This window comes from Diplotaxodon limnothrissa, linkage group LG6, assembly GCF_057381915.1.
Source record: "Diplotaxodon limnothrissa isolate DT_005_m linkage group LG6, D_limnothrissa_male_GT1.1, whole genome shotgun sequence".
Taxonomy (NCBI): domain Eukaryota; kingdom Metazoa; phylum Chordata; class Actinopteri; order Cichliformes; family Cichlidae; genus Diplotaxodon; species Diplotaxodon limnothrissa.
This window is the reverse complement of record NC_140601.1, coordinates 34,676,617-34,692,162: the sequence shown is the minus strand read 5'-3', so window position 1 is coordinate 34,692,162 and position 15,546 is coordinate 34,676,617. Positions and strand designations below refer to the sequence as shown.

The window sequence follows — 15,546 nt, the reverse complement described above, 5'->3', positions numbered from 1 at the left end:
GCAAAGTTTCTAAAAAACATTTTAGAAACAAATTGATTATTTGTCAAGTAACCAAGTGGTTTTACTGACTATAGTGGCCATAAGCTCATTCATGTATGACTAAAATTCATAAATTTTATAATGTAGTCAATTATGTGTTTCAAAAGTCTTTATCCAGAAATGAGTTAAGACAAACACGAATGTACAAACGAAAGATGATTTATTTAGAGAATTCTTGTATTAAACGTTTTACCATTCCACCCCCCCCCCCCCCCCCCGCCCAAAAAAAATAAAATAAAATTTCTATGCTAAATTATATGCTATCATCATTTTTCACACCAAAATATAGATGAACTGATAACTTTGTAATAGTTTGACCAACAAATAATTACAATAAAATCATCATAGCCCAGACACAGTCTGAACAAATTTGTTGTTTTTAAATGTGTAATATTTAATATTTTCTGCAACACTCGGAGCTTGCTATATCCTGGTTTGTTAGCCAGTTTTCACTGCAAAACATTACAATGTAGAGGTTACGAGTGAAAATCATGATAAAAATAAACAAACCAAACAAACACATTAATTACCCCACATAACTTTCCTTAATCCATGCATACAAATCGCCCAATTCCTGTAAAGCACAAAGAAAAGCCGTGGAACAAGTAAACTGACAAACTCGTGTTAGAAAATAATTTTGCAATCAAAAATTATCACACAGGCACATATAAATATACAACTGGGGTCAAAAATGATTCCACTGGTTAAAGAGAGTTCTTTCTTTCTTAATTTTGTTTCCCTCATCCTCATCAGTATTAAACTTGGCACCTCTGACTTAACTTGTCCTTCACAATGTTTTACAGATAACTGGTAAAAGTGCTCATGCTGTAAGGACGCTGCAGCACTGACCAAATGTTTATTTCACTACAACAGTTCACGTTTAGAGAGCAAACATCCACGTAGTTCTTTAAACTGGTTCATCCTTCAAAGTCTTCTTCTGAATCTGGGGCCATTCATCTTCAGAGGATTCAGATGCCTGAGGGGAGAAAACAAACAAAATACTTCAACGGCTTGTTTATCTCTAACTGGGTAACAAAAGAAACGTATCTGGCCTCACCTGATCGAATTCATCCTCTCTCGCTGCTTTCAGCAGATCAGAATCATCACTGTGGACTGAAAAGTCCTATAAGAAGACATTATTGAGTGGTGCTTACTGTGCTGGGAGTAAAGTGGTACAATACAATCAGTATGTCATTGAATGCACTAAAGAAATCGCCACTTACCAGCTTGTCCTCATATACAGCTTTGCTTCTCTGCATCTCCAAGCTCCACCTGCAAAGAGACAAAATGCACATGTAGGCTACAGCTGTCTTAAGAATGATTAAGTGTGCAAGCACAGACATTTTTATAGTCCCATACAAGGGAAGGAGAGAAAGGGGTGTGAAAAAAGTGGTCAAATTCAAAACAACTACAGTTACTTTAATACCCCAAAGTGATTCAATCTCCACAGACTTCCATGTTATTCATTTTATTTCATTCGTTATTTATATCTTAAACTGCTGTTAGGTTGTTGAAAGCTGACCCATTTTAGTGAAGTCAAAAATAAGTAAGTAGCATTTCATGTGACATTTTTTATAAGACACATTGATCACTTGTTTCAGTTCCATTATCATAAAAAAAACCCCAATTTTTCCAAATTTCCAAACCACAGCACCCCATGTTCAATCTTAGCTCCCCAAATCTTACATGTCATTAAAGACAGGATCACAAATGTACTCATAGCTCTCTGGTAACCCTGTGATGGTGAGTCTTAACTGTAGACAAGAAGGGTGTAGCATCTAATATACAGTAGAGTTTTTCCCTTGATAGCTTTAATATTTAACCACAAACAAATAAGAATCTAGGCTTGAACATTACATTCATTGTTGCTGTTCTTTGAAAAGCCGCTGTGCTGCAAAAGGAAAACAGGAAGCAGGGCCACTTTACTTTGTTACTTATAGTCCACCATTGTTTCTTTCAGTGGCCTATGGTGGATAACACCCCAATAAAAACAAAGAAAAACCTGACTCTGGAGGAAGTAGCACAGTTCCCTTCACATAGGAAGCATTGACATTATAGTTACTATACTTTTCAGCAGTTTCAGAATTAAACAAAGAACTCACAGAGACTTTTCTCCATACTGCCTCTTCCCTGAAACGAAAGTGAATAATGTTATTTCTCAGCAGCAAATGCAAAGGCTGCAAAACGAGATGAAAGAAAAAGCATCTGTACTCACTGAAAATCACTCCAATCCAGCAACAAGCAGACATCAGGAAAATCAAAAAGGCAAAACTTCCAAATACAACTCCCACTACAAAGTCAGGAATGCGGTTCAGCACTAGAGGGGGAGGAAGATGAAGAGATGATTTAAGCTGTCACCTGGTATCTGTATGTTTGACTCAAATCAACTGTACCTTCTTTATCCAAATATCGTCTCTTGCTGCTTATGGCGGTGCTGTTGTCAAAGCTGTCTGATACTTCACAGTAGTACGTCCCGGCGCTTTCCCTCCCCACAGATAGCAGGAGTATCGATCGTTGTGGCATCTGGTCCACCACATAGTAGTAGGTTCCTCGATCCTGTAGGAGGGTTTTGTCGTGGAACCACTGATAGTGTGGATGTGATCCCTTCTCGGCTTTGCAGTAGAACCTCAGGCCAGTTACAGCGTAGTTTTCTCCAGTGTCGTAGTCATAATGCATTGTCACAGGTCCACTAACAGGGACTGTTGGATGCCAGAAAGGGATGTCAAGACAAATAGATGTTAACTGTAAAAACACATGCTTATCTCAGTAATTTCTTAACAGTTTTAAAAACATACCAACATGCAAGGGCAACCACTGACTGTATGTGGTCTGTTCTCCGTTGCTCGCATGGCATCTGAGAAAGCCTAAGTGGCGGTCCATGACCAAAGGAAGCTTAAATACGGAATCTCTCTTTTCCACTGTCATGTTGATGACCTGCTCTTTCCCACGGTACAGCGAGTAGGTGATAGGCAGATCTCCTCGTGTTGAGTTACAGACAACTATCGCAAAATAATTTTGTGGCGCTTCCTTTAACACAGTGAAGGAGATGTCAGGGGTTGACACAAACTCTGAAAGAAGAGTAAGAAGAGTGATGTTATTTTGTTGATCTGCTGTCAAAAAAACAAACCATGATGAATTTACGAAAACATGACCAGAAGGATTTTTCCCCACAAAATGAGTGCTAACCTTTGACTGTGATTTCAATTTCAGAGCTGTTGGAGGTGAAGACTGTTTTGTTGAAGACGTTGGTAGCCACACACTTGTAGGAGCCACTGTCTTGAGGATTTGTTCTGAGGGTGACAAAGAAAACTATTCCTGTAATATTTGAATTTATTGTTTCCATAGACTGTACAGGAAAAATAGGTGTCAATATATGGCCAGCAGGGGGCAACTCCTCCAGTTACGTAAAAGAAGTCTAGAGGAGTTCTAGAGTCTATGAGAGATTGACTCTTAAATCATTTTCTGATAAGTTTATGGTCTAATCACACTAGTTTCAGGTCCCTGTTAGTTTCTGTTAGAGTCAAAAGAAGAATATCAGGTATGCTTTAGGGTGGGCCTACCTGGTAAATTAAAAACCTTGTATCTGTCAAAACATTTGGTCTGAATGACTGTTTTATAAATTAGCTGATGATTTCTTAATCAGTCTTAAATTATTATTCTTAATGGTTATGCAATGTTTTCTCTTGTTTAAACTGACAAACAGCAACATCTATGGTGGCCCTGAGAGGCCAAACGGACTGCAACTTAAGAAAACACCAGCAACAAGAAAAACGCTGCAAAAGCACACAAAACACAACGGAGATAGGAAAAAAGAAAACATAAATAGGAAAAAACAGATTTCCAAAAGCACAAGGGAAGTGTTTCTGGGGAGACAATAAACCGACGGACCAGTTGCAGGAACCAAAATATGCTAAGAATTGCGCTGGGAGACACTTGTGGAGAAGTGGAGGATCTATCGGTTTTGTGAGGAAAGAAAAGATGAGAGGTAAGTGTGTTAGTCTAACTATTAGCCTAAAAATCCATCATCAGTATTATATGAATCATGATAAAACACACCTACCATGTTTTGGGTTCCTGCAACATGTCCGTCGGGTTATTGTCTCCCCAGAAACACTTCCCTTGTGCTTTTGGAAATCAGTTTTTTCCTATTTCTATTTTCCTTTTTCCTATTTCCGTTGTATTTTGTGTGCTTTTGCAGCGTTTTTCTTATTACTGGTGTTTTCTTAAGTTGCAGGCCTCTCAGGGCCACCGTAAAACATCAGACATTTTGGCCCATTCTTCTTTAAAATACTACTTGATTTAATTGAGTTTTAGTAGTATTCATTTACGCACAGCCCTTTTAAAGTCCTGCCACAGCATTTAAATCAGAACTTGATTCTTTTCTTTTTCAGTCATTCTGTTGTAGATTTGTATGTATGCTTGGAATCATTCCATGACCCAGTTTGGGCAAAGCTTTAGCTGTTGGACAGATGGCCTCACATTTGACTGTGCAATACTTAGAGGTGTTCATGAACAACTCAATGACTGAAAACATCTGTTGTTGCAAAACCAGCCCAAATCATCAGCTCTCCATCATGCTTGACAGTGAGTATGAGCTGCTGGCTGTGTTTGTATTTCACTAAACTTAAACTTGGTTGCAGTTGGTGATGATCAGGTAATCAAGTGCGTTTGATTTGCAGCACGTGGTTTTTTAGATAATCCTACGCTGTCAGAAGCTCAAATGTAAGTGGACTGTTGATTATTAGTAACATGCACCTGCTGGATTGCTTCATTTGATTGTCACTAACCTGTAGATCGTGAGCTGGTTGTCATAAATACGACGGAGGGAAGACGGCGATACAAGCTGATCACTGTGCAGCCATTTGTAGGAGATATAATTTCCAGCGCTAAGTTGACAGATTAGCTGAAGTGTTTCTCCCTCAAAGAAGTCATCTGGACCAGAATTGATGATCTGTGCACCTTTCACCGGCTCTGCAGGACAGACACAAGAACAGGCTGAGATCATGGTGCACTTTCTGAACAACAGTAATGCTTATTGATACTGACTACTGTTTCCCCAAACTTCAGCCCCCAACTTCAAAAACAAAAGCAGTTATGTTTTTTTTTATATCCAAAGCACTGGTGAAACACAATGAAACAGTTTTATTAAAAAAATAATTAAAAGATAATAAAGACAACCCAGAGTGATAGTCAGCAACTGTTTATATGCATATAAATAAAGGGACTCACCGATAACCTTTAAATAGTGTAGGTTGCTGGATGTGGAATTAATATGAGAGATGGAGCGGTTTTGTACGCTAGCCACACACTTCAGATAGCCGTCATAACGCTTTTTGATAACCATGGGAATGTTTGCGGCCTCCCCTTCCAGTGAAGTGTATTCACCCAATGCCTTGTTGGGGTCATCCTCCCTGTAAAAAGGGTAGTAATTAGAAAAATGTCATCATTTAATGTAACGTGTCTCACCACAGTGGTTAAATTGAATGTACCCACTTAAATATCTGCAGCAGGATTTCGTGATTTATCGGGTGGTTCGGCACTTCACATTGAAACTCTACATACGTTTTCACCAAAGCCTCATTGGGGCCATACAGTTGTGGATGCCCCAGAAAAAACTGACCTATAAAGAATAGAAGGAAAGACAATGAAAATATCACAAAAAGAATCAACAACAACAAAATTAAAATACACACATACAAACAGTAACGCTCACTTACTGCTTTCCTTAAAGCAGCAGCACAACCCTGCAGGGATGAAAAAACGAGAAAGAAACTAAAGAGATTGGAAGATTTTAACATTGCGAAATATTAAGTTTACTGTGGTTCCCTTTGTGTTGCTTACCCAGAATGACCACAAAGAAGGAAGCAAGCATCTTCTGGAAAAACAACAGACTTTAATACAACATTAGTCCTTGAAAATTATTACAGGGAGCTGCTGTCAGACACAAGTGTGACAGTTGTCAGTTTTAAACTGTGTGTTTAGGCAATGCATGTGGAAAAGTACGCACACACCCTCTTCGAAACATGTGCAAATAACTGATAGTGTTACTCTGGACCTCCCTGCTCCGTGCCTCTGTCATATCAGCTAATTAACTGGTGTTGTTTGCTATGAATATCACGTGAAACACAGTGTAAAGTAAAACTGAAAGTAAGTGTTGTGATGTGTTTTTGCATTATTTTAATAAAAAAAAAAAAAAGCAAAAACACCAGAAACAAAAAGTAATCTAATCATTAAAAATTTATTTGCATCAAAATAACAGTATACAGGAGGTAGGCAATGCAATTTCGCACTTGTCTATAACTGAATGTTCCAACAGTGCCATGTAGAAAGTTCAGTAACCCAAGAACATTAAATATGAACATAATATAAACATTTAAAATTAAATATTGTATTAGGAGGTGAAGGAGTCTTGTGCATTATACTGTGACCTCAGTGATCTGAAAGAGAGAGAGAGAAATATGTTACAATCACATCTAAGGGAGCTGATTTTGGCTTAAATGCAACTTTTTCTGCTCACTTTTTTTTATTCTTGGATCCAGAAAAAACAGTTTTGCATGACTGACAGTTCAAAATAAGTGCCTTTGTGCAGTCACACATCTAAACACACAAACACACGAACAACAGAGAGCGAGGACTCTCAGGAACTGTTTTTGTTATTAGCTGGCACCACACATGAAACATCAGGGCACAAGCACACATACCAGTAGTTATGCAGGACACTGGTGTTGTGCCAAAAAGTGATTTCCAATGTCTTTGTGTTTTGTTTTTTTAACGTCTAATATCGTCGCTTATTTTAGCAAATAGACTGTAGTGAACAGGATTTATGAAGGATTTTTACGTAAAACAAGGAAATGACTTGTTTTTGAAGTATTTTATGACTCTGCATATTTGTGCCAATATTGTCATCAATCCAGTCCTTCTTGTTTACTTCCAGTAAGTTTTTAGAACTGTGATGTTATATTTGTTACAGTTTCTGCTGCCTCCTCGGCTAGATCTCTCTTGAAAAACACATTTTTAATGTCAATGACACTTTTTACCTGGATAAATAAAGGATATATACTGTAAAAGTCTGGTTGCAGCAGCTGCTTTTTGATAGGAATGCTCTTTCTGGCTCTAAATTACTTGATGTGATCGATATATATAGTGATATGACTCACCTATTTTTGACAGATTTTAGGTCAAAAAGCCATTTATAACAGCTTAAATTCCCTCAATCATTTTTTGGCAAATGCCAGTGTGGAGGTTATGGTGTAGAGGTTAAGAACTGACAAATAAATTAATGTTTTCTTGTTACAGTTAGGAACCATTGGTGCAGCTCACTAGTCTGTGGGTTTGGCATCTTCAAAATCTTCATGTAGTTTACATAGTTTGAGTCTGAAAGCTTATGCTATATATTTATGTCTCCTGTACACTGATTATTTCTTATCAGTTTGTTCAAGCATGTGTGATTTCCTATCAGATTCCAAAAATATCCCCCTGAGAAAAATATAGAATTTGTGCTCAGAACAGGAAAATTGACACACTAAGGAAAGTGGAGAAAAATGTGTTCCTTGTTTTATGTACCAAATGCAGTAGTTCTTTACAGAAATCCTTCAGTGAATTTACATATACTTATTTCTTAATTATAGGAAAGAAAGGGACATTAAGAGTGTGACTGGACACTAACATTTCACTGATCCTGAATAGTAGTATTATAGTTTTTGCTTGCATACCTGATTTTGAACATCACAATCTGTAGCAGTAGTATCAGCCATATTTCCCCCTGACTGGGGCGTCAGTTCAGACTGGAGTGCATCAGAGCTGGGGTGAGATGGCACAAACATTTATGAAGAGGATGATGTAACTAACAAACAATCCTTCCTTAGCGTTAAACAGTTTATAAAAGAAAATATGTAAAGAATGCACATGCAAATAATAACACAACAACAAAAGAGCCATATCAAAGTCCAGATATTTTAGATATGAGCCCGTTCGTGGTTAAAATATTTTGAAAGGCCAGAATATCTATATTCCATCGAAAAGCATAAACTTTGAAAGTTTCCAAGCAATAAGCAATAAGCTCAACTCTGTGCTGATCTCTTTTAAAGCACATTCGGTTCAGGTCATTTAAAAAAATTGAGCCACTTTGCAGCTGAGTCGAACCCGTCTGACTCTTCAGAAATTAAGTCAAACTCCAAGATGCTTTGACTGTAACAGCTTACCTATGGAGGTAAAGCTCAGTGACATTTGAATATATATATTTTTTAAAGCATACAGACTTGCTTTAATGTGATTATGTCTCAGTATTTCATTGTAAGGTTACTGTATTTCAGCTGTTTTTATTATTTTCTGTTTCATCGTTTGTGTTTTCTGTCTTTTTTTGTTATTCTCTTTCCAGATTTTTACTTATTTTTACTTAATCAATTTAGCTGCTGGGTTGTCATGTAAATTCCTTCTTTAAAGTGTTTCATGAATAAAACAATAAATAAAAATATTTGTTATTATTATCTGCCCCCCCCCCCCCCCCCCCCCCTCCCCAAATACACTGCAATGAATTGCATGATACATTTTTAAGGAATAAACTGCAGAACAATACCACATGTAGCAAATATGATACAAACTACAACTCTTATATGCAAATTAGTATTTAATTATTTTTTTTTTACTTCATCAGAAAGTTCGCTAAATACTCCATTAAAAAAAAGAATTTTCTTGCATTATTTCATTTTTCAGGCTTTAAAGTGTTATGTAAATATAAGATGATCACACTTAGTTATAGTTGGAGTGTTTCAGGTGTAAAACTTACTTTGCTGGAACACTGTTGGTATGAGCTGGAACAACAGATAAGATGACAAGAAGACAAGAAGTTTTAATAGGAATTCCTGCGTGTGTACCAATCAGTGGATTCCTGGTTCTCACACACACCTTGATTGTTTTCAAACATCTTGTACACGCAGGCTGAACCCACTGCTAGCATGAGGAGAACGAAGCAGCAGAATGCGATGGTGACAGCTTCTGTGATGTTCATGCAAAAACCTGAAAGAGATGAGACGAAGACAGTTTCACACTCTGAGGCAGCGCACACACTGCTGCACAAAAGTTTAGGGTCACCTGTGACATCTACAAGTTTGAATGAACTGCATATTTGTTTTGAAATAAAATAGTATAAACTGTACCAGAAATGTTGCAAATGACAAGCAATAAGCAATAAAACATTATCAATCAATCATTAATGACTTTTAAATGACAGTTACATTTTTACGCAATTTTGTTTTCATTAAAAAGGCCAAAGGCTATTCTAACAAAGGAAGAACATTCAATGCTGGAAACTTGCAGGACTGAGCAAGAATACAAAGAGTCTCCTGACAGAGACACAAACACCTCATTGTCTCCCTTTATCAAATGTTTCCCACAAACCTCGAGCTGCAAAATTGCTACAGATGTCCAAATATGTTTGGATTAAAAAGAAGAAAATTTGTGTAAAACAGAACAAATCTGTCAAGCCTCATGGAGGAAATGTTCTGGTTTGGGGTATGATGTGGAGGTAAATATAAGATTTGTGCAGATTAAAATGGATTTAGCTGACAGACGTTTAGGATCGCTCTTGTCGGGAGCCAGCTTCCTCGTACAACAGGTCAATCAGCACAGATCCAAAATATGCAAGAATTATGTAAGAAAGAAACAGCTGGTTGTATGTCTGGCTGGGCCACCAAACACATCTGTTTTTGCCTATTGAGGTGATGTTTTTGCATCTATTCAGTACCCATGAAACCAGTCTCACTTGTAGGTGGTGCTTTGTGTACAATGGAGTTCACAAACAAAAAGCCAGCTGAAATTCACTTTCTTTTAAAAAGTGCAATGCAAAAAACTCAAAATCTGAAAAAAGGGGGTGAGAGCAGAAGATCGCGATAGAGACTGCACTAGGATCAGAACAGGAAGTTTCACTAACGCTAAACAGCCAAAGCAGGTTATGTCACAAAGACAGGCAGAGCTACGTGGGGGTGGGGGGCACAGGTGAACACAACTGACAACAGGTGAGAATAATGAGGACTCAAAAGAAGACAGACAGGAAACAACGCTGACACAGGGCACAGGAGAAAACATCCTTCAAAGTAAAAGCAGAGAATAACCCAAAGAGACTGACAGGCATGAATACTGACACCTACTACTAACAAGATGACGCAGGAAGCACAAGGGGGGCTATCATGATAATCAAGAACCCTCTTTTCTTCTTCTTCTTTCAGCTGCTCCCTGTAGGGGTCTGCCACCATCTCACCCTATCCCTAGCATCCTCTTTTAATCCTAAATGCAAGAAATCACAAACCAAAACTTATTACTAAAAACAAAACAAACAAAACTAAAACAAAACCAGACCTAAGATTTGTAATACACTAGAATGACAAAGGAAGCATAACAGGAATCCTAACTATAATCACAAAAATCAAGACTTTAGACACAAAGAAAGGGTGGAAAAAAAAGAAAATTAAAGAATTCAAAAAAATGAATTACTGACAATCAATGAAGACTACAATGCTGTAACTCTACTCCTTGGACAAAAGTAGAATTTAAAGGGCAAAATAACTTCAAATTCATTATTTAATCGACTGTACTTTTCATCACTCTGCACTTTCATTTAATAAATACAAATATTTTAAAATATTTAGATTTTTTTTTTTTTTTTGCATGACCCCAAACTTTTGTGCAGAAATAAGATTAATAAAACAAACAAAATATTTTTACTTTGACTTGGTGGCGTTTCGGTTGAGGACGCTGCTTGAGACATGGAGTTGACTGAAGGCATAAAAAGTGCAGAAACCCACAGGAAGACACATTTATATTAAATGATGCATGTGAACAAAAGCCTGGGTTGAACAGAAATCCTTTTTAAAGCATAATTTGGCCTTCTTGGAGAGAGCTAGACAAAAAGCTCAATACCACACTCATGTCTGGACTGTGGCATAAAGATTCAAGGGACGGTCTTAAGGTGGAAATGATCTATCATGACTGCTTATTTTAATTGGTACTGTATGTTTTCTTGCAGAGAACCATTACATGGAGTTTATAAACCTCAATAATAAAGCAAGTTAGTATACTTCCCAAAATGACTACTCCACAAGTTTTACTCCTCTCTTAGTCCTGGTCTTTCACCTGTGACTTGGACCAGCTCAGCTGCACTCTCCACCCAGGGCCCAGAGTCATCGTAGCTGTCCCTGGCCCTGCAGCGGTAATACCCAGACTCCTCAGGGCTGAGCTTAGTGAGGATGAGGGATCGTCTTCGGTCAGCGAAGGCAATGTGAGGCAGGATGGGCTGAGTGTGGGAATCCGGATGAGACTCAGAGGGAAGGACAGAGTCATTGAAGAGCCAGGAGATGTAAGGAAAAGTTCCTCTGCTGACGTGACAGCTCAGCCTTGCTGTAGTCAGTTTGGAATCAGCTGTGTACAGATATTCCACCTCCACTTTCACATTTCCTCCAACTGGAACTTGACAGACAAAGAAGAAGGAAGAGAGGGTCACAAATCTCACATAAAATATAGACTTCATGTAAAACATATCAATGCAGACGTGTCTTAAACATGCAGTCTTTCTAATGGCCAGCAGGGGGCGTTTCGTCTGGTTGCAAAAACAAGTCTAGAAAAACGACGCTTTCCTCATGAATTTGTGCTCTTAGGTTTGAGTCTACTTGTCTTGGTCCTGTGTCTGTCCTTACTTAAGAGTTTTCCTCTTTGTGATTTTCTCTATTCTTGTAATTCTAGTTTCGTTTTTTTTATTATGTGTTTGAGCTTTTTAATTTTTTCATAGGTTGAGTTTTCAGTTTGTTCCCATGTCTTGTTGTTAATTCTTGGTCTGTGGGAGCCGTGTTTATGTTTTAGTTACTTCCTGTTTTATTTTGGCAGCGTCTGTGTGTTTAGTATTTAGTTTTACTTCTCTGTCTCTTCCAGGTGTCTCTCACCTCTTTGTGGATATAGCTGCTGCCTTCCTTTGTCGGCCTGTTCAGTTCAGTTCTCCCTGCTGATTATGCTTTATGACTTTTTCAGACATTTGGATTCATTAGTTGATTCTCTGTTGTGGATTTTCATAAACCTCAACTAAATAACGGTCAGTCTTTTGTTTTGGATCCTTTTCTGCATCAACACTTACTGAACGCAACTTCAATTCAGTTCAGTTTTATTTAAATAGTGACAAATCACGATGGAAATCCTAGATAATCCCCCGATCTGAATCGTTTACACATTGAACTTCATATTGTATTGTAATGTAAGCATCTCTAATGGGCAACAGGAGAAAGAATGCACCTTTAAGTCACTTTTGCATTGGTTGCATCCATCTACAGTCTATGGTAAAGACCGAGATCATTCACACATCTTCATACCTACTTCCAGGTTCACAGGCTCACTTGTGAGGTCCTGATTCTCGGTTTTCACCCGGCATCGTGCCTCTCCCATGTCCAGCTCGGGGACTACGACTACAAGGAACCAGGCAGCCAGGGTCTGAGCTGCTGTGACGGAGTTCACTTCTTTACCGTCTAGTAAAAGATACAAGTTCACCGGAGGGCTCCCTCTTGTTGACCAGCACGTCACATTGCCATGGTAACTGGTTCCCTCTTTATGAACGGAGAAGGAGATCTCTGGCTTTGAAACATAGACTGGTGCAGGAGGAAGGAGGAAGAGTTTTAACTTCACTGAAATGGAAAAAATATCAATCCCTCAGTGCTAATGAAAACTCATTAAAAATGCCCTCTGGGAACATTACAATGGACCTAATTGCATGCAAATCTATTCAGTGTTTCATGAGATATTTCTGAACTAAACTGGCTGATAGCGCCAAGTAGCAAACGTAGTATTTATAAACTTTGTAAATTCTGTTAATATGTACCTTTGATTGTCACCTGGACCTCTGTGCTGCTGGAAATCCTTTTGATCCCATTCACGCTGGACCAAGCACTGCAAGAATAATTTCCAGCATACTCAGGAGTTACCCTCTCCACCAGCAGCTTGTTTTCCACAAAGTGGAAGGGGAGAGAAGTCGAAGATGTTATTTCCTTCCTGTTAAAAAACCAGCTGTAGGAAAGGTTGGACCCCATTTCAGCGTCACAACTCAGGGCCATGCGTGACCCCTCGTATGCAACTGGGGGGAAGGGTTCAGAGGTCACTCTGGTATATGATGGTGGAGCTGGAAATCAGGGAATAAAAGACAGTTGGTGAAGAAAAGGGGAAAGTCAGTTGAGTAAGCTTTAATAAACTACCCAACATCCGATACTCACTGACTACTCTCAGCTTAATGCTGTTGCTGATTTCTCTGGTTCCTCCAGCTGTGGCCCTGCAGTGGTATGACCCTTCTGACGCTGCAGTTACTTTGATAGGGAATGATGCAACTTGGCCACCTTGAAAATCTCTATTGCGGCCAATTCGCACACGTCCATCCTTTATCAGCTCATAGATGACTGGTGGGGAGACGTTAGATGCAACACAACGGAAAACCACCCTCGGGCCACTGAAGGCCAGGTCAGGACCAGTCAGCACCGGGCGAAAAGAGCTTGATCCACCTAAAGAAGCAAATGAAACAACTGTGCATGCAAACTTGAAACTATAAAAAGATTTAAAACTATGCTCAATAACACCGGCTAAGTACCGTTCAGTCTATGTTGCTACTCTTACCTGTGACCTTAAGCTGTGTGTAGTGACTGAAGGAAGATTGTGGGTTGAATTGTAGAAATTAGGTTCTTAAAAAGGGTGACTGGGGTCGGCCTCAGAGACAAGGTGATGAACTCTATGATATGTTTGCTCAGCGTAAAGATGCTATTCAGCATCAACATGCAGCGACCTAGGTAAGTGACTTTGAGCGTACAATTGTGGTCAGAAGTTTATTTACAACTTGCGTGGGCATGGGTTTCATTGTAATATTGGACTTTTAATGATTTATTTGAACTGTTTTTCCCAGGCTGTAATGTTAGTATGACACTGGTACAAAATTATAGATACCTTTGATGTATGGAAAAAACATATGTATGTGGAATTTTTTCCCCCCTTCCTGATTTCTTAGTTTTGTTTTGTTTTTTTTAAATATTCGTCACTCTTTAAAGTTTCAGATAATCAAAAACATTTTTAATGTTAAACTAAGAAGTAAATGCAAAAGCTCTCCAAACCTACCTGGACTTATCTGGAAAGGTAATTTCCCCCGCTTGTTAAATCATGAATTATTTGGGAATTTTTAAAAGCTGATTTCATTTTCACTAGCCACACCCAGGCCTGATTACCGGCAGACCTGTTGCATCAAGAAATCACGTAAATACAACCTTTGAGAGGTGATGTTAGAAGAGATTCAGATTATCTGAGGCAACTGTGTGATGATATCATGTCAAAATGGACCAAAATCTCAGAGGGATGTTTACAGCACTTTGTGGAATCACAAAAGCTTTTCAGGCCATGTTAGGCAAAATTCAATGAGTTGTGACACAAATTACAAAAAACATTCATTTCTTTAAAATTAAGAGTAATATGTAATCTATTACTTTTCTTTTAGTAACAACCCCAGCAATGGTGATTTGCACCTTACAGGGACCAGTCTTTAACTGCTGTTGGCAATTTTGTACATCAATAATAATAAAAAGGTCCTAAATCACATACAGGACACTCATTAAGCCATTTTGCTTTATAGAATTTGAAAAGTGGTTTTCCTGGTATTACCGACTACTGACTGATATCTGTAATTACAGCCAGCAGACACAGGGAAAACAAAGACACATTAGAAGTTTTATGCTGTGAAACAGCAGGGATAACCACAGCACCACTATGCTGACTGATACAAAATGAAACACATCAGACATTATTGAATGCTTTTCATTAAAGTGAACAATAAAACTTTAAAATCTAAAGAAAATATCAACTTTCTTGTTGTTTTTGTTCGAACACTGACTGTCCACATTACTGTAACCTTGTTTCTGAGAGTATTTTTAAGAAGCAAACATCTGAAAAGCGTGAAGATCTCTGTCATCTTAGCCACATATCTTAAGCACCCAGTTAACACACTTACTTATCTTGACGAGGAAACTTGCCACAGCTGGAAAAAACAACACACACATTAACAATATTATTCAATAATAACAATAATAAATTTTCCCAGTTTTACATCAAATTAATCAACTCACCCAAAACTGGCAAAAAATTAAGAGCCTGACGTTTCTCCATAACCCTCTCATGTACCTTTGGGCATGGTTTCTTCAGCTTGCCAAGGCTTGCAAGGGTGTTACACATGTGTTGCAAGCAGATAACATACTGGGCTGTTAACTTCATTTTAAGGATCTCTGTGATGTCAAATGCAAATATAGCTAAAATGTGCACAAAGATTTTGATCAAATTGGAGAAAAACATGCACAGTCAATATTAAAGGACACAGTGAGGCCACAGTTAAAGTCTTTGAGTGACCGTGACCACCATACTTTCAACATATTTTGTTTACTCTACAAGTGTATGTGCATACATTCCTTATGTACAACAAATTGTATCCATAACCTGCATAAATCCACACCA

At 38.2% G+C, this 15,546-nt stretch overlaps 2 protein-coding genes across 3 annotated transcripts; both read right to left on the bottom strand.

Annotated features, from left to right (window-relative positions):
- Window positions 1-703: 703 nt before the first annotated feature.
- On the bottom strand, window positions 704-5,988 carry LOC146631036 (platelet endothelial cell adhesion molecule). 2 transcript variants are annotated; one of them, XM_085356285.1, is made up of 13 exons: window positions 5,881-5,988; window positions 5,757-5,783; window positions 5,533-5,659; window positions 5,269-5,450; window positions 4,827-5,010; window positions 3,226-3,329; window positions 2,835-3,107; window positions 2,433-2,738; window positions 2,255-2,356; window positions 2,142-2,169; window positions 1,263-1,311; window positions 1,097-1,162; window positions 704-1,015 (listed from the first exon to the last, which is right to left on the bottom strand). In XM_085356285.1, exons 1-13 carry the CDS (start codon window positions 5,909-5,911, stop codon window positions 947-949), a joined length of 1,548 nt encoding a protein of 515 aa, XP_085212411.1. In that variant the 5' UTR covers window positions 5,912-5,988; the 3' UTR covers window positions 704-946. The 2 variants fall into 2 exon arrangements, with proteins under 2 accessions (XP_085212411.1, XP_085212413.1); XM_085356287.1 differs by having other exon boundaries at window positions 2,148-2,169.
- Window positions 5,989-6,367: 379 nt separating this feature from the next.
- On the bottom strand, window positions 6,368-15,270 carry LOC146631035 (Fc receptor-like protein 5). Its single transcript, XM_085356284.1, has 11 exons — window positions 15,165-15,270; window positions 15,050-15,076; window positions 13,281-13,562; window positions 12,893-13,189; window positions 12,390-12,662; window positions 11,167-11,499; window positions 10,759-10,809; window positions 8,944-9,054; window positions 8,825-8,849; window positions 7,752-7,839; window positions 6,368-6,476 (listed from the first exon to the last, which is right to left on the bottom strand). Exons 1-11 carry the CDS (start codon window positions 15,268-15,270, stop codon window positions 6,456-6,458), a joined length of 1,614 nt encoding a protein of 537 aa, XP_085212410.1. The 3' UTR covers window positions 6,368-6,455.
- Between the last annotated feature and the right edge of the window lie 276 nt (window positions 15,271-15,546).